The sequence below is a fragment of the Martes martes genome, assembly GCF_963455335.1.
Source record: "Martes martes genome assembly, chromosome: 2".
NCBI lineage: Eukaryota > Metazoa > Chordata > Mammalia > Carnivora > Mustelidae > Martes > Martes martes.
The window spans coordinates 152,600,867-152,624,417 of record NC_137889.1 but is presented as its reverse complement, the minus strand read 5'-3'; the positions used below and the strand labels follow the sequence as shown (position 1 = coordinate 152,624,417).

Genomic DNA, 23,551 nt, shown 5'->3' with positions numbered 1-23,551 from the left:
TTTCTCCCCTCCCCTAATTAAATAATAATAGTATACTTTTAACTATTTTATTTCTCCCATTTCTATTAGACTTCAGTTCTCTAGGCTTGCTTATCTCACACATTTTATGTAATATTTATTGATCTTGTTTGTTGCTTTCCCTTTCTTCCCCACTAAACTCTGACTTTAAGTCAAGTGTTTATTAAGAGTTTAACAAAAATGTTTTTGGAAAAAATGGAAACTGTCACCTGTTTTAGTCTTCTCTAAAATACTGTCATTTGCCACAAATGTTTGTTTTTATAGTGGTCGCTTTATTATTTTAAACTTCTTCTTCTCTTTATTGAAATACTATTAAGTATAGATGGTCCTTCTCTCCCTGACAGCTCTCCTCTGTCACCCATGAAATTCAGCTACCTTATAATTATTTTTTTAAATGGGGCTTGAACTCATGACCCTGAGCTCAAGATCTGAGCTGAGATCAAAAGCCAGATGCTTAACCATTTGAGCCACCCAGGTGCCCCTCAACTAGACTTTCTTCTTCTTCTCCTCCTCATTCTTCTCCTTCTCCTCCTCCTCCTTCTCCTCCTCCTCCTTCCTCATTAAATATTTTATTTACTTATTTGACAGAGGGAGAGAGAGCATAAGCAGGGAGAACATCAGAGGGAGAGGGAGAAGCAGACTGCCTGCTGAGCAAAGAGCCCAGTGCAGGACTCAGCCAGGACTCTGGTATCATAACCTGAGCCAAAAGCAGATGCTTAGCCAACTAAGCCATCCAGGTGCCCCTCAACTACATTTTATTAGACAAATCACTGTGACGGATCTTGGGGATAGTACAACAAAGGCAATAATGTTGTTCCTATTGTCAAGGAGCTAAACATGAAATGTCTCAAATCGGGTTGTGAACGTATTTGGAGAAGGTGGTGCTGATAACAATAAATTCTGACAAATAAGATTGGAAAAGACTTCGTGATACCATTTAGGCAGTGCTTATATACCAACTCTATGTATTTTACACATGAACAAACTGCTGCTTAATATGGATACTCAGCTAGCTGTAAAGCTGAAAGAAAGTATTTTAGGTTAGTTTGGAAGACAGGATACTTGACAGGTGTACAAAAATTATGGGGGGATGAGGATTTCAGAGAGAAAAATGTGCGAAAAGCTCAGATGTGTAAGCATAGTAAGTTGTTTCCTGTAAGGAGTAGGGACCATAGAGTTTTAAGTAGAGTTAATAAAGCCTTATGCTCTTTTAAATGGTGGAAGTCGATTAGAATAATGATCCTGATATCTGTTATAAGAGCCTTAGTAACAGAGAGTTACTCCAGTAGACTTCACATTTTCTGTGTTGCTGAGAATAATGTTTAATAGAGGTGCATCTTTAAAATAACAAAATTTCACTGTTTGGAATTATAAATTTTTTTTTCAATTTGTGAACTGTCTCGGGCTTCCAGAAAATTTACAGAGTGTACTATTATGTATATCCAAGTACCCTCCATCTTAAATAAAACATGACAGATGAAATTGAAATTCTCATCTATCATTTGCCTGTCCTATTCCTTTTCCCTCATCCTGGATGTATGTATTTTTCTCTTGCTGCTGCTTTAAAGCATTCACAGTCTGCCTTCTACAAATGATTTCAAAGTGAGAGTCATATATACTTTATGTACTAAGGTATCTTTCGTAAAAGTTACACATTGAATTTTTCTGTTCTGGATTATTTTAAATGCTCCACAAACCTTCTTATTTAAATTATTATAAATTTCTTCCTAGAGCACATTATTATACCATATTTTGTCTTTTCATTTGTAAATAAATCTAGTTTCACCTATTAGTCTTGTTTAAAATCAGACATCAGTGCTATAAATTATGAATATTCTAGCATTTTAACTCTATAAAAATAATTTACAAACTTAGTAAAAGATAAAGGGAAATAATGTGGACACAGAATGGTCAGAATGTATTTTCTGAGTTTGTCCATATATACTCAAGTAAGGGTAAACTCTATTTCAGATACGTGTGTATTTTTCTAGTTTGTCAATAGTGTTTAGCTTTTGTTTATTGCTTTACATTTCACTAAAAATTCTATACGGATTGACTCTGTACTTGGGATATATGAGTTTTATTAAATGTTTGATTATAATACGTAAATCTTCAACATATGAAGTGTTGATAGTATTCCAAGTCTTACAGAAGAAAGATTACTGATTTAGGTAAGTTAGGTCATTTTTGCAAGATCATATAGCTGATATGATGGGAAATCTGGGACTCCAACCTGGATCTTGACTCCATATCCATTATCATCCTATATGTATGAGAGGACAAAACAGACTCAGGTATAAAAGTCAGGGAATGCCAGTAGTTTTAATGAGAGGATGAGATCAGTTTCCCCAGCAGTGACTAAAAAGCATTTAAATTCAGTGAAATAATTATTGTAGTATCAGATCAACTGTGTTGTACCAGTTGATCTGATCTGCCTTGTACAATGTAACCATTTATTTTGTATGTGTGCTTATTGCTTGGTAATTCTTTATGAGTAGTTTGATTTACACATGTGTAAATGTAAATCAGAGAAAGAGGTGGATAATTAAGATAGTCTTTGGGTTTTTCTCTTTTAGTGTATATTTAGACATAATTGACCCTGTTTTCCTAACCCTGAGTTTTGAACCAGCCCTGGCACTATTGACATTTTGGGCTGGACAGTTCCTGTTTTGGAGTTTTGTCCTGTGCATTGTAGGATATTTAGCAGCATCCTGATTTGAGTAGATACCAGTAGTTCCAATTATATGCTCATGTTTGGAGATTAGAGAAGACTTCAAGACCTTGTAATAGAGGCATGTTTATTAATAGAGGCACCACAACCCTTAAGTTATAGTAGAAAATATACTTGACGTATGCTTGTAGAAAGAACAGAACAATAAGACACAGGTTAAGAAAGAGGCAGCAGTGGGGTGCCTGGGTGGCTCAGTTGGTTAAAGCTTCCGCCTTCTGCTCAGGTCATGATCTCAGGGTCCTGGGATTGAGCCCCACGTCAGTCTCTCTGCTCAGCAGGGAGCCTGCTTTCTCCTCTCTCTCTCTGCCTTCCTCTCTGCCTACTTATGATCTGTCTGTCAAATAAATAAATAAAATTTTTTTTAAAAAGGCAGTGGTTACATTGAAACTAGTGTCTTAGATTCTAAGAAATAGAAAAAAACTAAGCAAGACATAAATATGAGTATTCTTAGAACAAGATAGGATATAAATAAATAAATGGCTGAATTTCAGAAAGAAACAATATAAAGAAAGATAATGATTAAGAACAGGTATTTTTTTTTTTAAGATTGTATTTATTTATTTGACAGACAGAGTTTACAAGTAGGCAGAGGCAGGCAGAGAGAGAGAGGAAGGGAAGTAGGCTCCCTGCCGAGCAGAGAGCCCGACTCGACTCGGGGCTCCATCCCAGGACCCCAGGATCATGACCTGAGCCGAAGGCAGAGGTTTTAACCCACTGAGCCACCCAGGTGCCCCAAGAACAGGTAGTTTTTAACTTACAGTTGGGCTGTGTTCTAAAAGTTCTTTTGAAAATAAATGTCTTTGGTCTCAGGGTTAAGTTTTTTCCTCAAGCATTTATTCAACAAGTATTTAAGTGCCTTATGTTGGCCAGGTACTAAGGCTAAGCATAACAAGCAAGATGACATGGTACTTTACTTCTTGGAGCTTTTAAAATTTCACGGCATTTACAAGTAAAAATATCAAAGATTTGTTTATGCGAATGTTTTCCCCTTTCTCTCCTCCTTCCAATTTGAGTTGAGGGCGGAATACTTGTCTTTTCTTGCTTACCTATGTATCCCCAGCTTCTAGAACACCTGGTTCATTTGTAAATATTTGGTAAATGAATATTGATTACTTGGAAAGAGGCATTTTAAAAATGATTAATGATTAATTAGAATTGTGATAAGTGCTCCAAAGCAAATAATACAGGTATATAACACAAATCGTGAAACAATGGATCTAGTGTAGTCTAAAGCTAAATTAGATTAGACAGAGCTTTAAATTGAGGCACTATTTTCCCCCAGCTTTACTGAGATATAATTGGCAAATAAAATTATATATTTTAAAGTACACAGTGTGATAATTTGACAAACGTATACTTTGGGTAGTGATTACCATAATGGAGTTAACACATTTTACCTCACATAGTTCCCTTTTTTTGTGTGTATATGATGAAAAAGCTTAAAATCTACTCTTAGCAAATTTCCAGTATACAACACGGTATTACTAACTATGCTCTTGATTAGATCCCCAGAGCTTATTCAGACCTTTTAACTGAAGACTTGTTCTCCTTAACCAGATCATCTCTCCATCTCCCCCACCTCACCCCCTATCCCAGCCCCTGGTAACCACCATTGTACTCTGTTTCTAGGAGTTTGATCTTTTTTTGTTGGTGGTATTTTTTTTTGGTAAAGATTCCAAATAAAGGGGGGATGAGATCATACAGATTTGTCTTTCTCTGTCTGGCTAATTCTATTTAGTATTATGTCCTCTAGATTCATCCATGTTGTTGCAGATGGCAAGGTTTCTTACTTTCTCACAGCTGAATGATACTGTTATCTATATATACCATATCTTCTTTATCCATTCATTCCTTGAGGGACACTTAGGTTGTTTCTATGTTTTAGCTATTGTAAATAATACTGCAGTGAAGTGGGGAGGGCAGATAGCTCTTCAGCCTAGTGATTTTGTTTCCTTCAGTTATATACCCAGAAGTGAAATTGCTGGATCATATGATAATTCCATTTTTAATGTTTTGAGGAACCTTTATACTGTTTTCTATGGTGGCTGCACCAATTCACATTTCTAGCAATAATGCACAAGAGTTCACTTTTCTCTGCTTCCTCACCAGCACTTGTTATCTCTTGTCTTTTTGATTATAGCAGTCCTAACAGGTGTGAGGTGATAGCTCATTGTGGTTTTGATAGGCATATCCCTGGTTAGTGATGTTGAGTACCTATTCATGTACCTATTGGCCATTTGTATGTCTTCTTTGGAAGAATGTTTATTCAGTTCCTCTGCCCTTTTTAATTGGATTGTTTCTTGCTGTTCAATTGTGTGAGTTCTTTATATATTTTAGATGTTAACCCCTTATCATGTAAAACTAGACCACTTGGTATGCAAATATTTTCTATAGGTCGCCTTTTCATTTTGTTTGTCATTTTCTTTGCTGTGCAGAAGCTTTTTAGTTTAATCTAATCCCACATGTTTACTTTTACTTTCATTGCCAGTGCTTTTGATATCATATAAAAAAAAAATCATTGCCAAGACTAATATCAAGGAGTATTTTCCCTGTGTTTTCTTCTAGGAGTTTTATAGTTCTATTGGTTCTTTTTTTTTTTTTAAGATTTTATTTATTTATTCGACAGAGTTCACAAGTAGGCAGAGAGGCAGGCGGGGCTGGGGGGTGGGGGGGAAGCAGGCTCCCTGCTGAATAGAGAGACCGATGCGGGGGTGGGGGGGGGGCTTGATCCCAGGACCCTGGGATCATGACCTGAGCAGAAGGCAGAGGCTTTAACCCACTGGAGCCCCCCCCCTTTTTTTTTTTGAGATTGTATTTATTTATTTGACAGACAGACACAGTGAGAGAGGGAACACAAGCAGGGGGAGTGGGAGAGGGAGAAGCAGTCTTCCCTCCAAGCAGGGAGCCTGATGCGGAGGTCAATCCCAGGACCCTGGGATCATTACCTGAGCAGAAGGCAGACGCTCAACTGACTGAGCCACCCAGGTGCCCCAGTTTTAGGGTTTCTTTCTTTTTCTTTCTTTCCCTTTTTTTTTAAGATTTATTTATTTGAGAGAGAGAGAGAGAATGAGAGAGCGAGCATGGGAGGGGACAGGTCAGAGGGAGAAACAGACTCCCCGCCAGGAAGGGAGCCCGATGTGGAACTCGATCCCAATACTCCAGGATCATGACCTGAGACCAAGGCAGTAGCTTAACCCACTTAGCCACCCAGGTGCCCTTAGTGATTCTTAATACCAAGACTTTTTAAGAATTAGTAGAAGTTTTGGGGATAAGGTGGGGGCTTGGAATATATTGTAGGTTGACGAGCAACTTTGTGTGAATGCCGGAGGAGGGATATAATATAGCATTTTTTAGGGCTTGAGAGTTGGCAGAGGTGGCTGGGGGAGGCCAGGGGTCTAGCCTGGTACCAGATGATAACATTGATTTTTTGTTTATGTGTACTGAAATACTGAACATTTGAAGTAAAAAACAGTAATAACATTACAGTATTAACAATTAAATAGAAAAATCTTTTAAGTGGTAATTTAAACATTTTTTTATTTTGGTACTTGAAGAAAATCTGTTTTAATTAATTAGAAAATGGGACTCTCATCTTCTATCTATGTACTGACGACCTCTAAATCTATGTTTCTGCCTCTGGATGTTTTTGTTTGATTTATGCTCACATATCCAAAAGTGAACTCTTTTCATATCTACCAGTTACGTAAAACAAAACCAAAACAAAACTACTTCATGGATTTTCTGTCTCAGTGAATGTTTATTCACTCAATTTCTTAAGCCAGAAATTTTAATTCCACTCAGCCTCACCTTAAAATAATGAAGCTATGTCCCCATTTAATTATTATTTCCACCTAATTGTATTATATCACTCAGAGCTATCTTCTTTCTCTTAAGTAAACTTCTGCCTAAACCTAGGTTTTTGTTTTTTTTTCCTCTGTTGTATTTCTGCAAGTTTTCTAGCCATCTGTCTTTATTCTTTTCCCATTTAGTGTGTATGCCTCTTGCAGCCTTAGTGATCTTTTCTGAATGTAAAGCTAATCCTGTCTTTTGACTACCTAAAGACCTAGCATGGCTCATTCTGACTTTCAAGGTAAAAATTAACTACATGGCAAAATGTGCTAATAAGCCTTTCAGGGTCTGTGTTATGCTCATCTCTCCAGCCTTTTATATTTCCCTTTTCTTCACATCACATTCTTTATTTTTGTGATTATTTTTCAATTTCTGGGCATGGCCGTTTAAATTTAAATTAATTAAAACTAAATAAAAATTTTAAATCTGTTCCTCAACTCCTGTATTGGACAGCACAGATATAGAACATCTCTATCATTATATAACAGTTCTGTTGAATAGTGCTGTTCTTGAGTACATGAAGCTCTCTATTCCCCATGTCTTTATATATGCTAATCTTTTTCCATGAAGACTCTTGGGTGTCATCTATTTCTGGAGAACTTTACCTGACACCGTCTTTTTCTATTTCCTCCAGTGCTGAAGTCTGAATTCTTGCTTTTTGCCTGAGTGCCTATTATATTTAAATCCAGGAGTCTTTGTTTAGTAGCAAGATTCAGGAGATAGAATGTATTGAAATTTTGTGTAAACTATAGTTTTACTCAGTATAGCTTTATGTTGAGTGTCGTGCGTGGATTTACCACTGTGGAAGTAAAGATACACTTAAATGGATTTATCATCTGACTACTGACTAAAGAAGCATTTCGTTAAATAATTGTGACCTTAGGAAAAGACAGTTTGTATGCTATATAGGTCAGAGTTACTAGACTTGCTACATTTAATCTAAAACATAGAATAGAATCTAGCAACTCAAGAATCTGTCTAAAGTTTATTTACAGATAGAAAGCATTATAATCAGGTGTGTTTTCATTACAAAAATACAGTATTAGATTTGTAGCCCTTAGGCCAACTTTAATAATAGCATTATGATAAACAGAGTTGGGAATGAAGAAAGCATCAGTGTAGTACCTACCCTCAAATTTATATCATGGTTACTTATCATCAGCAAGTTTTATCTCTGTTCTATTTTAGTTACCCACTAATTCCTGTATCTCATCATCTCCTGGTATATTTCACTTCCATAATTTTAGTTTTTGGTTTTTTTTTTTAAGTAGTTTCTCTGAGTGTACTTTATTATGCTTTTGCTTTCAAATCATTATTCTACCCCATAGAGAAGGTTCTTTATTATTGAGGATCATGGGATTTTTGGTATGTCATGAACATGCAGGAAGATAAGTTACTTTTCCACATCACTGATGACTTTGACATCTAATTTTCAGTCTGCCATCTTTACTTTAAACCCTGACATTATTTGTGGTTGACTTTATTGTTCTTAAGGATAACGCATTAAACCGTCTAACCTCACAGTTCATTAATTCTCAGTAATGACCTTCACCTTTCTCTGCTTTAAATCTCTTAAGCTTTTTAAAAATTTAGCAAGGTTTATTAAAATATAATTTACAGAGAACAATTTTATGAATTCTGAAACACAAGCAGTTGAATAACCAATTCTTCTACTATCAAGATACAGAGCAATTCTGTCAACCCCAGAAGTTCCTTTGTTTTGAAGATTTATTTATTTATTTTATAAAGAGAACACAAGCAGGAAGGGTAGAGGAAGAGAGAGAAAATCTCAAGCAGACTCTGCTCTGTGCTGAGTGAGGAGCCTGATATGGGGCTTGATTTGATGACCCTGACTATGCCACACACGTGCCCCATTCCCAGAAGTTCTTTTGTGCTCCTTGGTAGTCATCACCTTACCTAAACTCTGACACTGGAAACCACTGGTCTGCTTTTTGACCCTACAGTTTTGCTTTTTTTCTAGAGTGTTATATAAATGGAATCACATAGTGTGTACTTCTGAGTCTGGCTTCCTTCATTTAACAATATGCATTTGAGATATAGCCGTATTGTTGCATATATCAGTAGTTGTTCCTTTTGCTGAGTAGTAGTATTCCATTGTACCATGGTTTATCCATTCAGCAGTTGAAGAACATTGTTTTTTTTTTTTTTTTTCCCCAGGGTTAGGTAATTATGAATGAAACCCCATGAACACTTGCATACAGGTTTTTGTGTAAATGTAGTTTTCATTTCTCTTGGGTAAATGTCTTGGAGTGGGATAATGGATCATGTGGTAGTGTATGTTTAACTTAGTAGAAATTGTCAAACTGTTTTCTAAAGTTGTGCCGTTTTGCATTCCTACCAGCAGTTTAGGAGAAATCTAGTTGCTGCACATCTTACCAGCATGTGGTATTAGCAGATTCTTTTTAACCATTCTAATAGGTATCTTTTATTGGCATTTTGATTTGAGTGTCAGTGATAAATGATGTTGGGCAATTTTTCATGTGCTTATTTGCCATCTATATGTCTTCTTTAGTGATCCTGTTTAAATCTTCTATCCATTTTTTAAAAATGAGTGTTTTCTTGTGTTTTGAGAGTTCTTTAGTCTAGATACAAGTCTGTTATCAGTTACATGATTTGCAAAAATTTTATATATGCTATTAACGAATATCACTACTATTTTTAGATAGTTGATTATCTTTTAGTTATTGAAAATGGGAAAATTATTTATATTTACCTTTATCATAATAATTTTTGAGGAACCTTCTTTGTTTTTTTAAAATAGATCCACGGATCTGTATTCTTCTGCTTGAATAATTTCATTTAATATTTCTTGTATTGGGGGTCTTCTAATAATTAATTTCCTTTTTTTTTTTGAGGGGGGAGTCTGAAATGTCCTTATTTCACCTTCATTTTTGAAAGGTATTTTTATTGAGTATAGAATTCTGGGTTGATAGTTTCTTTTAGTACTTAAAAATGTCACTCCATTGTCTTCTGGCTTGCACAGTTTTGGATGGGAAATATGCTATAATTCTTACCTTTGTTCTTGTGTATGTAATTTAGAGTGTTACCAGTTCTGTTGAACATTAACTAGAGGCCTTAACTGAAGCAATAGAATTAGGGGTGAAGAAAAGCACAATGATTTGAAAGAGGAAATACATTTGTGGCTTTCCACATGTATCTGTATGGAAAAATATAAGAGAGTCAGTAGATATATTATTAAAATGGGTAGAGGAGTTTAGCAAGTTTAGTGGATAGACGTTGGCCATGTACATTGGGCACACCAAAAAGAAATTTTTTTTTAAGTTGTAATTTTTTTTGTCCATGAAAACCATAAGGTAAGCAAGAATAATCTTAACAAATTATATGTTACACTTAAAAAAAAAACTGTTATGAAGAATACTTTTTAAAACCCTTGTGATGCTTAACACGTTGTGGTATTTGCTTATGAGTAGACAAACAGATTAATGGAGAGACTAAAAACAGATCCACAAAGAAAAGTTGATAAACTGGACTTAGTCAAAGGTACAAGCCTTTGTACTTAAAGACATCATCAAAAAAGTTAGAAGAGCCCACAGACTGGAGAAAATATTTGCAGATAAATTATGTGTCTGATAAGTGACCTATACCCATAAGAACTTTTATAACTCAGTGATGAAAAGACAAATAACTCAGTTACAATGTAAGCAAAGGATTTGAGTAGATTTTTTTTAACTGAAGAATATACAAATTACCAATAAGCACATAAAAAGATGTTCAGCATTATTAGTCACTAGGAAAATGAGATATCACTTCATTCTTACTAGAGTAGCTATAATGAAAAAGACAAGTATTGGTGAGAATGTAGAGAAATCACGGGTGAGAGTATAAAATGGTCTAGCTACTTTGGAAGACAGTTTGGTAATTTCTTTCATTTTTTTTTTTTCATTTTGGTAATTTCTTAAAATGTTAGACATAAAATTATCATATGATCTAGCAATTCCAATTCTATTTCTATGTACCAACCCAGAAATGAAAATGTATGTCTACACTTTGGACACAAATATTCATAGCAGCATTATTGACAGTGGCCAAAAAGTGGAAACAACCCAAAGTTCTATCAGCTGATAAATGGATATACAGTTGTAGTGATGTGCTAATATATGCTACAACATGGATGAATCTGAAAGACCTTATGCTCGATGAAAGAAGCCAGGCACAAAAAATTTGCACAGATTACATGACTTTATTTATATGAAATCCCCAGAAGAGGCAAATCTGTAGAGACAAAAAGTTGATTAATAGGTACTTAAGGCTGGAGTAGGAATGAGGTATCTCTTAAATGGGTACAATATTTCTTTTGGAAGTGATGGAATGTCCTAAAATTAGATTATGGTGATGAGTATACAATGTCTATATTAAAATCACCAAATTAGGGAGGCCTGGGTGGCTCAGTTGGTTAAGTGGCTGCCTTCAGCTCAGGTCATGATCCCAGCATCCTGGGATTAAGTCCCACATTGGGCTCCTTGCTTGGCAGGGAGCCTGCTTATCCCTCTGCCTCTGCCTACCACTCTGTCTGCCTGTGCGCGCGCTCTCTCTCTCTCTCTCTCTAACAAATAAATAAAATCTTAAAAAAAATCACCAAATTATATATTTATAATGAATAAATTTTATGATGGTAAATTACATCTCAATAAAGCTATTAATTAAAAACATATAGACTTACGTTTTGGGACTTTAGGGACGTGAAGGTAGCCTTACTATTTGAGGTAATATTTTTAAAAAATTTGTTCTTAAATTTTATTTAAAAAAACTTTTTTAGTGAGAAAGCCTGAGTAGAAGGAGGGGCAGAGGAAGAGGGAGAGAATCTTAAGCAGACTCTATGCTGAGCATGGAGCATGATGTGGGGCTTGATTCTAGGACCCTGAGATCATGATCTGAGGTGAAATCAAGAGTGAGGCGCTTAATTGACTGAGCCAGCCAGGTGCCCCTCATTTGAGGTAGTATAATACTTAGGATACAGTTGGTTTCTATATTAGACTGTTGCTAAATAAATGAATTCTGATGGATTTAAGAACCACATATATAAAGCAAAACTATAGAATTTTATACACATACATACATATGTAAAATAATTATCTTTGTCAAAAAACTTTCTTACCCAAGAAAAAATTTATAAGCCATAAAACAAGATAGAAAAAAAATTATTTATGCTATATTAAAATAAAACAAACTTCTGTGTGAGAGAACAAAATGAAAAATCAAGCCATAGTTGGGGCATGGATGTGGTTCATGAAATTGACAATTGTCATTGTCATTGCATCAAGAATGCATAAAACTGTGACCGAAGTTTTTTTTTTAAAGATTTTATTTATTTATTTATTTATTTATTTATTTATCAGAGAGCGAGAGAAGGAATATAAGCAGGGGGAGTGTGAGAGGGAGAAGCAGGCTTCTGGCTGAGCAGGGAGCTCGATGTGGGGCTCAATCCCAGGACTCTGGGATCATGACCTGAGCAAAGGCAAACGCTTAATGACTGAGCCACCCAGGCGCCCCATGACTGAATTTTTAAAAGGCCAACAGTCAGTTGAAAAGTGGCAAAAGGGCAGTGGGATTGTAGAACGTTTCAAAATATGCTAAACCTCAGTAATAACTAAGAAACTGCAAATTAAAATAAATGATTTTATTTTAATGTGTTTGACGACTATAAAGTCTGATAATACCAAGTTTTGGTTATTTGGGGGAAAATAGGAACTCTTAAGCATTGCTGATAAGAGTTGTAAAATGATTTAATCATATAATGCATTATCTGGTAAAGTTGAAAATGTGCATACCTTAGGACCATGTAATTCCACTTACGGATTTTTGTCAGGAAGAAACTAACACTTGGACAGGATGACACATTTATCAAGATTTTTAATGTACCATTTTTCATAATAACAAAAAAGTGAAAAGTCATATAGCTCTCAATAGAGAACTGGATAAACTGCATGTATTTATATAAATAAACTCTGTGTTATAGTCAAACTGAATGCATAGGAATTTTGGCCTTTTGGTAAGGATTGATCTCGGTTATATAGGTAAGTCTCTCTGCTGAAAGCAATGAAAAAATGTTAGATTTAAAAAAAAAAAAATTAGAGCTGAAAAGACAGTTGGGAATCCCTAGGCTAATTTTAGAGGTAAGTAGAAAATAAGAGGCAAAGCTGCTTAAGCTTGAAGTCCCTTGTTAATATTGTTTATTTGTATTTTCCTGGCTAACTGGGCAAAGGATCAAAATTCAAGCCTTAGGGCTTGTCCAAGGTAGACATTCTTATAGGAGATCTTCTGCAAATTAAGCTAGACTTCAAAAGGCCATGCCTTCAGGGTAAAAGTAACCAGATCTAAAGTCATCCTTCCTCTCTGCATTTCCAGAATGTTGCCTGATGAGCAGAGCAGGAAAAGGAAGAACTAAAAGGAGAAAAATGTCTGAGACTGAATTTGTCACAAACTGGCCTTCTAGCAGATCTGTATCCTGACAATCAAGGAATCTCAAGCTATAATATTGGATTGAAGTGTTGCTATGGTCTGAATTTTTGTGTTCCCCCAAAATTCGTTTGTTGAAACCTTAATCCCCAGAGTAATGATATTAGGAGGGTGGGTCCTTCTGGAGGTGATTAGATCATGAGGCTGGAGCTCTCACAGTATGGGAATTAGTGGGTTAGTACCCTTTTAAAGGTGATCCCAGAGAGCTAGCACCCTTTCCACTATGTGAGGACATAGAGAAGTTGGCATTCTGTAACCCAGGTGAGAGCTTCACCTGAATCAGACCATGCTGGCATTCTGATCTTGAATTTATAGCCTCCAGAACTGTGAGAAATAAATGTTTGTTGTTTCTAAGATACCCAGTTTCTGTTGTTTTGTTAAAACCACCTGAATGGACTAAGAAATGTATATAGTTTCCTACTGTTGTAACAAATTAACCCAGATTTAGTGGCTTAAGATAACACTAACTTACTATTATCTTAAAATTCTTAGGGTCAGAAGTCTGAAGTGGGACTCAGAGGACTAAAATCAAGTTGTTGGCAGTGCTGTGTTCCTTTATGAAAGCTTCGGGGCAGAGTATATTTTTTTGTGTCTTCCAACTTTTAGAAGTTGCCAGCACTCTATGGCTTATGGCTTCTTTCTGTCTTCAAAGCCAGCAATGACCTGTTGAGTCTTTCTAATGATGTCATCTCATTCTGACTCTTTTGTCTCTCTCTTCCCATTTTAAAGATTTTTGTGATTATAGTGGGTCCACTAGCATGATCTTATTATAAGATCAGCTAATTAGCAACCTTAATCCCATTTGTAACTTTAATGCCCTCTTGCCATGTAACATAATTTATTCATGGATAGTGGGTATTGGAACATGAATATTTCTGTGAGGCCATTCATTCTGCCTACCACAAGATGGTTTCTAACTGATGGTGCCTTTAGCTGCCTTCTGGAAGCAAATAGTAAGCATCTATGGAGGAGGGTACATCCATCTTAGGCCTTGGAATTTTTAATCTTTTGAGGGCAGAAGCCAGTAAGTACTGAATTAATAAGTACACAGAGAAACAGGCAAGAGGAGCAAGAACGATGGGACAGCAGAACACACTCATGCACAATAAGTTATTGGGATGATCAGATGCTGATTTTTAAAATCGTCATGCTTCCCGTATTTAAAACAAACCTAAATATTTGTAAGAATATTTTTAAGACCTAAATATTTGTAAGGAATGGTGAGCTATAAAAAAAGATGTTAAATATTTGAAAAAGAACGTAATTGAACTTATATAAATAAAATTATTAAGCTAACAAGTCAGCAGATAAACTTCCTGAAATAAGAGGGTATGGATTTATCCTCTGGTGTAGACAGCTCAGAAACTGGAGTGTATATTTAAAAGAAATTTGTTTCAGCATTGGAAAACAGGTAGCATAAGACTGTGGTCCCAGAGAAAAATTAAATCAATGGTGGAAGCTCTATGATCACTCTACCATTTTGCTTGGAGGTCATTTCCAGACTGTAGCACAGGCAAGATGATTCCAAAAAGAGCCCAGTGGTCTACCGACTTGAGAAGACAGAGATCAGCATTCAGAGTATTTTAAGTGGCTAGAATTTGTGGGGGCATAGTACCAGAAAAGCAGGAGCTATGTAGAAAAAGAGCTCAAGAAACCAGCACATGTTACCCTTGAATCTTTGGAAGCCAGTTAATGCATATGTAGGACGGACATCCACAGAGCTGATAAATAACACTTTAAGGAAAGAATGATTACCAGTGAACTGTGATCTGAACAATTGCTAGAACTGACTTAGGGCTGGGAGTCATTCAGGTTCCCACCAACCAGAGTAAGAACAATAATGGAATAAAAGGGTGACTCAGTGGAGATCCACAAAAGCTAGACATAGTAGTGGGAAGACTTTTGTGCTTTTATTCTAGAAACGTTTTTTAAAAAGCCCCCAAATGATCTTCAAGTATTTTAATGTTTTGAATAAACAAAGTATGATACTCTTTAAGAGAAAAAAAAAATCCAGCACTCACAATGTAAAATTCATAATGTCTGGCATCCACATAAAATTACCAAAGATGCAAAAACAGGAAATGTATCTCAACATCAGGAGAAATTAATGGATAAGAAAACATAAATATGAAACAGAAGATTAAGGAATCAAAAGAAGCATTCTTTTTTTTTTTTAAGATTTTATTTATTTATTTGACAGACAAGAGATCACAAGTAGGCAGAAAGAGAGAGAGAGAGAGAGAGAGGAGGAAGCAGGCTCCCTGCTGAGCAGAGAGCCTGATGCGGGACTCGATCCAAGGACCCTGGGATCATGACCCGAGCCGAAGGCAGAGGGTTTAATCCACTGAGCCACGTACGCGCCCCAGAAGCATTCTTTTTAAATTAAAAAAATTGAGGAACTTTTAATGAACTTTACTGAGAAAAAAGAGAAAGCATAAATAACCAAAGTAAGGAATGAAAAGCAAAAGGGACATGACTGCTGATGTTGATGTTAGTTAGATAAAAGCATACAGTGAAACATTTTATGCAAATAAATTGAGAAATGTAGTTGAAATTGACGGCTAACATAAGAAATAGAATTCCTGAGTAGACCTATGACAGTTAAATAAATTTGATTGGTAATAAGCCTGTTCAGAAAGACTTTATTTCCAGGTGGCATCCCTGGCATATTCTACCAGATAGTCAAGCAAGACATCCTACATTTTTTCATTTTTCCCAGGTGGCAAAAGAAAACAACATTACCATTCATTTTATGAGGGTTGCATAATATTAACATCAGAACTTGATAAGTACAAAAGAAATTTACAGACCAGTTTCTTTGGTGGCCATAGATCAGTAGCACCAATACTATGTACTATGAATAAATCTTAACACGAGATATGTGTTAAGACCTTGGTCTTATCTAGGGAAGAGCTGAGAAGCCCAGTAGAACAAAGTAAGTCCTTGTTTGTCATCTTTTCAGACTTAAATCTAGGAAATGTGCAGCATTTAAATTCAGTAGGCTTATATGCTGGGTTGGGGAGGGGAGAGGACGTGATATTTTGTCCAGTATAACACAGAATAACATCTTAAAATAGTTGTTTACAATATTTTTGGAGCACATTGATAAATAGAGTATCTTAGTAATAGAGATTTGGGGCTCTTTGAGTCTGAATCGTTACCTAATATGAAAGTCTTATATAGCCTTCTTGAAAGCGCTGTCTGATGATGATTTATTCACTTTTCTGCCTGAAATTTCCATTCATAGGAACTAGTACTGAATCATTTCACAAAGGTTTTATTAACTACATATTTATTAAGTACCATGATAACTACATTATTTTATCAAGTCTAAGACATCATTAATTTTAAGTTGCATCATTTCTTCACATTCTAAATGAAAAAGTGTTTCCACTCTTTGACTATAACACACCATTGATTTTAAAATGCATCTTGCTTTCAAAGATGTTAAAATGTTTTTTTAAAGCATTTTAGTATTTATGAAACATTTCTATAGAAGTATTTCCATTTTTCTATGATTTAGAAACACCACTGAAAAAAATCTGCTTTACCTTTCATTTTTCATACCTATCATTCTACCTTTTGTTTTTCTTCCCTAATTTAAGCACTCTTAAATGCATTACTTTTTTGGTTTTCTTTTTTGCCATCCTGGTCATTTTTCTTGCAATGCCTTTTACTTTATCAGTAAGCTGCTTAAAATTGAATAAGATACAGCCTTCACAAAGAAAATTGTAAAATATTTAAGTCAGTATATCCAGAAGGTAGAATATTCTTGCAAATTCATGATACTTGTTAACTTGACAAAATTATTGGTATTTTTTTCCAAATATTTGGTATTTCCAAGGTAATACCTTAGAAAGGTATTACCTTTCCAAGGTAGTCTATAGCCATGAACAAATTGTGGTGTTTTAATTTTTATAAGTATGTAGGTTTAAATTTTTTATATCATACTTTGCACAGCCAAGATTTTCTCCCCATTGATATTCATTTACTCATTCTTGTAACTGAGGTTAAAGATGATGCTTTCTGGGATGCCTGGGTGGCTCAGTCCTTAAGCATCTGCCTTTGGTTCAGGTCATGATCCCAGGGTCTTGGGATCAAGCCCTGTGATGAAGCCCCGCATTGGGGCTCCCTACTCAGCAGGAAGCCTGCTTCTCCCTCTCCCACATTCCCTGCTTGTGTTCCCTCTCTCTCTGTGTCTCTCTCTGTCAAATAAATAAATAAAATCTATAAATAAAAAATAAAATTTTTAAAAAAGATGCTGCTTTCTTTCATGTTAATATTTTTTGTTACAGGTATAAACTGGAATGTAATAGATGTCTTTTTTCATTCTCCTCTACAAAACTATTACCAAAAAAATCTGCTATAGTATTTCAACTTTGGAATACTTCTAAATAACAAAGATGATTACTTGTTTTAATAGAGAATGTTTACACTTGAATATTTTAAATTCGTCACAATCATGTAATTTCTGATAGTCGTGTGATTGTTTACTGAACTAAGCCTAGTTCAGCTTACTTCACTTAAAGGAAAAATGACACCTCATAGTTAAATTTGTAATTTTCTAATTCATTTGGGTTTATGGTTTTTGATTATTGTAAAATTTAACTTTTCCAGTAGGTTATATACTTTTCTCTCTTTTACAACACAGGTTTTGAGAGTATTTTAGAAGGGCTTTATGGACCACGGCTACGAAGAGACCTCAGTTTATTTGAAGGTAATGCTTTTTAAGTTTTATTTTAAAATTGTGACTTTTTGTCCCATTTAACAGATGAAAAGTAGTTGTTCTGTGCTAACTTTACATTAAACATAAATTTGTGGTCTTGTTTAATTAGTATTTTTAAATAAATAAATAAGTGATCCAAATATTGTTTATGTTATTACATAACATATCATAATCTTTTAAAAAATTCAGTATACTGATCAAAATGGAAAGTGAAGCTTGGTTTTGGCTTAGTGGTGAAATTTAATTTTTATTATAAGGTACCCTTGCTTATTCTTTTTTTTTTTTAATTTTTTTATTTATTATTTTTTTAAATAAACATATAATGTATTTTTATCCCCAGGGGTACAGGTCTGTGAATCGCCAGGTTTACACACTTCACAGCACTCACCATAGCACATACCCTCCCCAATGTCCATAACCCTCCCTACCCCCCTCCCCCCAGCAACCCTCAGTTTGTTTTGTGAGATTGAGAGTCACTTATGGTTTGTCTCCCTCTCGATCCCATCATGTTTCATTTATTCTTCTACTCCCCAAACCCCCCATGTTGCATCTCCACTTCCTCATATCAGGGAGATCATATGATAGTTGTCTTTCTCCGATTGACTTATTTCACTAAGCATAATACCCTCTAGTTCCATCCACGTCATCGCAAATGGCAAGATTTCATTTCTTTTGATGGCTGCATAGTATTGTGTATATATACCCCATCTTCTTTGTCCATTCTTCTGGTGATGGACATCTAGGTTCTTTCCATAGTTTGGCTATTGTAGACATTGCTGCTATAAACATTCGGGTGCATGTGCCCCTTCAGATCACTACGTTTGTATCTTTAGGGTAAATACCCAGTAGTGCAATTGCTGGGTCATAGGGTAGCTCTATTTTCAACTTTTTGAGGAACCTCCATGCTGTTTTCCAGAGTGGTCGCACCAGCTTGCATTCCCACCAACAGTGTAGAAGGGTTCCCCTTTCTCCGCATCCTCACCAGCATCTGTCATTTCCTGACTTGTTAATTTTAGCCATTCTGACTGGTGTGAGGTGGTTTTGATTTGTATTTCCCTGATGCCGAGTGATGTGGAGCACTTTTTCATGTGTCTGTTGGCCATCTGGATGTCTTCTTTGCAGAATGTCTGTTCATGTCTTCTGCCCATTTCTTGATTGGATTATTTGTTCTTTGGGTGTTGAGTTTGCTAAGTTCTTTATAGATTTTGGACACTAGCCCTTTATCTGATATGTCGTTTGCAAATATCTTCTCCCATTCTGTCAGTTGTCTTTTGGTTTTGTTAACTGTTTCCTTTGCTGTCCCTTGCTTATTCTTAAAGAGGATTTAAAAGCGTTCAATTAAGTAAATATTTCCTCTTGCTCATGAGACAGGCAGCCTGGAAATCAGATTGTTCCTCTGAGAAATCCCACTGTGTATGTTTAGAGTTTTATATTTACGTATAATACTGTTTGTTATTAGTCACTTCTTTCAAATGCTGTAGCAGAAAGCCTAGTGGAAGATTTTGATTTGTGATATAATTGCTGCGATACCATAGTTTAGTTGTTCTATTGCTGGCTTGGAAAGTAGAGCAGTAGGAGAACGCTTTTGTAGACCTTTGAGATTTTATAGTACAGTTTATTCACAAAATAGGTAACGCTAGTATAGATTTTCTGCTTCGATTTTGATTGAATTATTTCTGCATCTTGTATCTGATCTGTTTTATGTCCTAACTCTTTTGACTTCTATTCCACTATGGTACCTTACATTCTTCTGAGACTCCAGACATCTTTAAAGGTTCTTCTCTCTCTGCTGTTTAAGTCTTTTGCGGTGAGGGAATGATTGTGGAGTAGTCAAAACTTTTGCCCATTCTTTATTAATGTTGAGCTGGACAATTAAATTAGGAATCATAGATCTGAAGGTATCTATGAAAGCTCTTTTGTCTCAACCACCTGTCTTCTCCGAGATGAATTCATATCCATGTAAAACATGACTTTAAGAGTGGAGACTCTGAAATGTGCTTGTACTAATGTTCTGTTATTCTTCCAGCTAAAATCATTTTTTTTATTTCTCTTAACTTTAATCATTTCTCATCTTAATCATAATTCAACACTGAATTAAGTATTTTACCTGATTTTTTTTTAGCAATACTAATACTAGTTTCACCTATTTTTCTGAGCTTACAAATGAACAAAGGAAAAATCTAAAAAAACAAGAATTTAACCGAAGCCTGACATTTCTTCAGACTTCCTTTCTTAACCTGCTGTCCTCATTCATATCAGAAGTCAGCATTATACTTAATTGCCTTCTGACAACCCAAATTACAGCTTGTGACTCAGTCTGTTGCTTCCCCCACTTTCATTTGTTTATTTATCTAGTTGTATATATGTATATATTTATGATCCTTCAGAAATTGTTTATTATACAAAGGGCAGAATGTCGTAAAGGAAATAAATGCTTTGTATTTTGGTTTTAGACTAGTATTTCTTTAGTATACAAGTTGGACGTGTTTATTTTAGGAAATTCAAAAATACAGATAAGACAGAAAGAAAAAAATTACCTCTACCTCCATGATCTGTAGATAACTTTTAAACATTTTTATATGAATGTAAAATATGTTTGTATGTGTTCTTTAATTATAGCAGTATATACTATATGCACAGTATATATAATTTCTGTGATAATTAAGATAATAATTATCTATAATTTTTGTGCCTATTGTGCTCACTGGGTATATAAAGTCTAGACCATCTTTTGTAATGGCTGCACAGTATTTCATTGTAGATTTATAATTAATTTACTTATTTCATTTAATACCCATTGCTGCATATCTCAGTTTATTTAAATTCAGGTAGATCTGGTACTTTATGTTCATTTTAGTGCTTTTTTTGGTGGGGTAGTTAACAAAATGAGCTAAGCTTTGGAACTTGCATGTAGACACATATTTGTTGCTTTTTTTCGCCCCAGATATTCTTCCTCCAGTTTTCTTAGGTAAATTCTTCTACTTTTATTTCCTTTTTTTGAATTAAAAAATCTAATTAAATTGTAGCCTTAAGAATGATGATATTAATTATTGCAATACATCTGTATCTGTTCAAGAATGAAGACAGCCATATATTTTGAGGGAAATTCAATTAGTACTATCAAAAATGTAGAGCCTCTTGAAAAGGCATGTAGAAACTATACATTATAGATATCTCCAGTTTCTTTCTTATCCTCTTATAAATAAGTGATAAATAAGTGTGGTTTCTTTGTTGTCATTGTTAAAAATGGTTTAATATTTAGATGCGGGAACTACAGGTATAGGTATTTCTCACCATGCAAATCTGTATATAGGAATCAAATAGATTAGTGTATGTTTTTAGATAAATCGTTGGAAATCCGAACCTTTGTTAAGGTTAACTTTCCAAAACTGAGAAACCAAATATATTGGCTAGCAAAGGATTCTTATATATTACTCTAAATTATTTTTTGTTATACAATTAAGTTCATAGTATTTTAACTTTATAATACATTGATTTAGATAGAATTGCATATCTACTGCTGTTTCTGTGGAAAATATATTCTAAATTTCATACTACTACCTTAAATCAACTGTGGCACAGAGCATATTTTTAAGTTTAAGACTTTTGTATTGTATATATGAGTGTTTTAAGAGGTTTGTATTTTAATTCTTGAATTTGATTCGGAACCACCTCCAGATTGAATGGTTTGAAGGAAGCTTTTAAGTGGTGCTAATTTTTATTTTGTTGGAAACGAAACAGAAGCCTTAGTTTTCTATCTTCCTTGGTATGTTTTGTGACTTTTTCTCCTTCTAGGGAAAATATTTTGGCGAGGAGAAGGGGGACTCTACAAAGAAGTTTTGAATGTCATAAACTTCAACTTTTATGTATGCCCAGAAAAGTTCCTTATATTCTGTGCTTCTCTTCCTTCTCCATCTCTCCAAAACTTGTTTTTCCTGTGCCACAGAACTTTTAAGCAAAAATTCCCTCTTTTTTTCTGCTTCAGTCATTCCTTTCTCATGTCTTATTTGTGAGCTGGTTTCTTTCATCTGTGGGATCATCTGATTTACATGTCGTGACTATGGATATTTACAAAAAATTTGTAGAGTGTGGTTGACCTGTGTAAACTGATAGAGCCAAAGGGAGATTATGTCAGAGGTCTGCAGGCTATAGCATATTAGCCAAATCCAGCTTGTTAGTTATTTTTGAATGGCCTGTGGGCTAAGAATAATTTTTACATTTTTAAATAATTGAAAAAAATCAAAAGATTAATATTTCATGACATATGAGAATTATGTGACATTCAAATGTAATTGTTCAGTTAATAAGTTTATATTGAGAACACGTCTCATTTGTCGAAATGTCAATGGCTGCTTTTGTACTACAAAAGTAGTGTTGAATGGTGTGGCAGGTAGTCTGGCCTACGAAACCTGAAATACTTACTATTTGGCTGTTAATAGAAAAGGTTTACTAACCCTTGAGTGTACCACTGACTGAAATTTTTTTTTTTAATTTTATTTATTTTATTTATTTGACAGAGATCACAAGTAGGCAGAGAGGCAGGCAGAGGGGGGGGGCGGGAAGCAGGCTCCCTGCTGAGCAGACAGCCCGATGCGGAGCTTGATCCCAGGACCCTGGGACCATGACCTGAGCTGAAGGCAGAGGCTTTAACCCACTGAGCCACCCAGGCGCCCCACACTGACTGAAATTTAATATTTTTGACTTAATATCTTTTTCAACTGTAAACACTATGATGATAGAGACAACAAAACTACCTTTTAATGAGATTTATTAGGTAAAACATTAAAAAATTTTATGAGTATAGTTGACACACAGTGTTACATTGGTTTCAGGTGTTGCAGCATAGCGATTCAGCTTCTCTACATGTTATGCCGTCCTCACCGAAAATAGAGCTCTCATCTGTCACCATACAAAGCTATTACAGTGTCATTAACTATATTCCCTCTGCTGTGCCTTTATTCCTGTGACTTATTCATTCCATAACTGGAAGCCCTCCCCTTAGACAATTTTGCCCATCCTTCCACTCACCCCCTGTTCCCTCTGGCAACCATCAGTTTATTCTGTGTTTTTATAGGTCCAGTTCAGTTTTTAGTTTACTCATTTGATTTAGATTCCATGTGAGTGAAATCATATGGTATTTGTCTTCCTCATTCTCACTTATTTCAGTTATGTAATATTCTCTGGATCCATCCATGCTCTTGCAAATGTCACAGTCTCATCCTTTTTTAAGGCTGTGTAATATTCCTGTGGGGGGTCTTGCATCGTTCTTCTCTATTCATCTATTGATGGACACTGGCTTGCTTCCTATATCTTGGTTATTGTAAATAATGCAGCAAACATAGGGGTGCATATGTCTTTTTGAATTAGTGTTTTTGTTTTCTTTGGGTAAATACCCAGTAGTGCAATTACTGGATCATATGGTATTTCAAATTTAATTTTTTGAGAAACCTCCATACTGTTTTCCACACTCTACCAATTTGTCTTCTCACTAACATCATACAAGGGTTTCTTTTTCTTCACATCCTCTCCAACTCTTGTTATTTTTTGCCCCCCCCCTTTTTTTTTCAAATTTTTATTTAAATGCTAGTTAACATACAGTGTAATATTAGTTTCAGATATAGAATTTTGTGACTTATCACTTGCATACAGCAACCAGTGCTCATCACAACTGCCCTCCTTAATACCCATCACTTATTTGCCTTTTTGATTTTAGCCATTCTGACAGATAT

General features: G+C 35.1%; 1 protein-coding gene across 4 annotated transcripts in view; it reads left to right on the top strand.

The window, feature by feature from the left end:
* Nucleotides 1-23,551, top strand: part of LCORL (ligand dependent nuclear receptor corepressor like) — a gene marked incomplete at its 3' end in the record, with an annotated part of 164,114 nt that overhangs the window by 20,725 nt on the left and 119,838 nt on the right. For all 4 annotated transcript variants that reach the window (XR_013966379.1, XM_080796075.1, XM_080796074.1 and 1 more), the window contains exon 2: nucleotides 17,748-17,813. Coding sequence is in view for 3 of the 4 variants with exons in the window: in XM_080796075.1 (XP_080652201.1) it covers nucleotides 17,748-17,813 (66 nt within the window). The remainder of the gene's footprint in view (nucleotides 1-17,747; nucleotides 17,814-23,551) is intronic.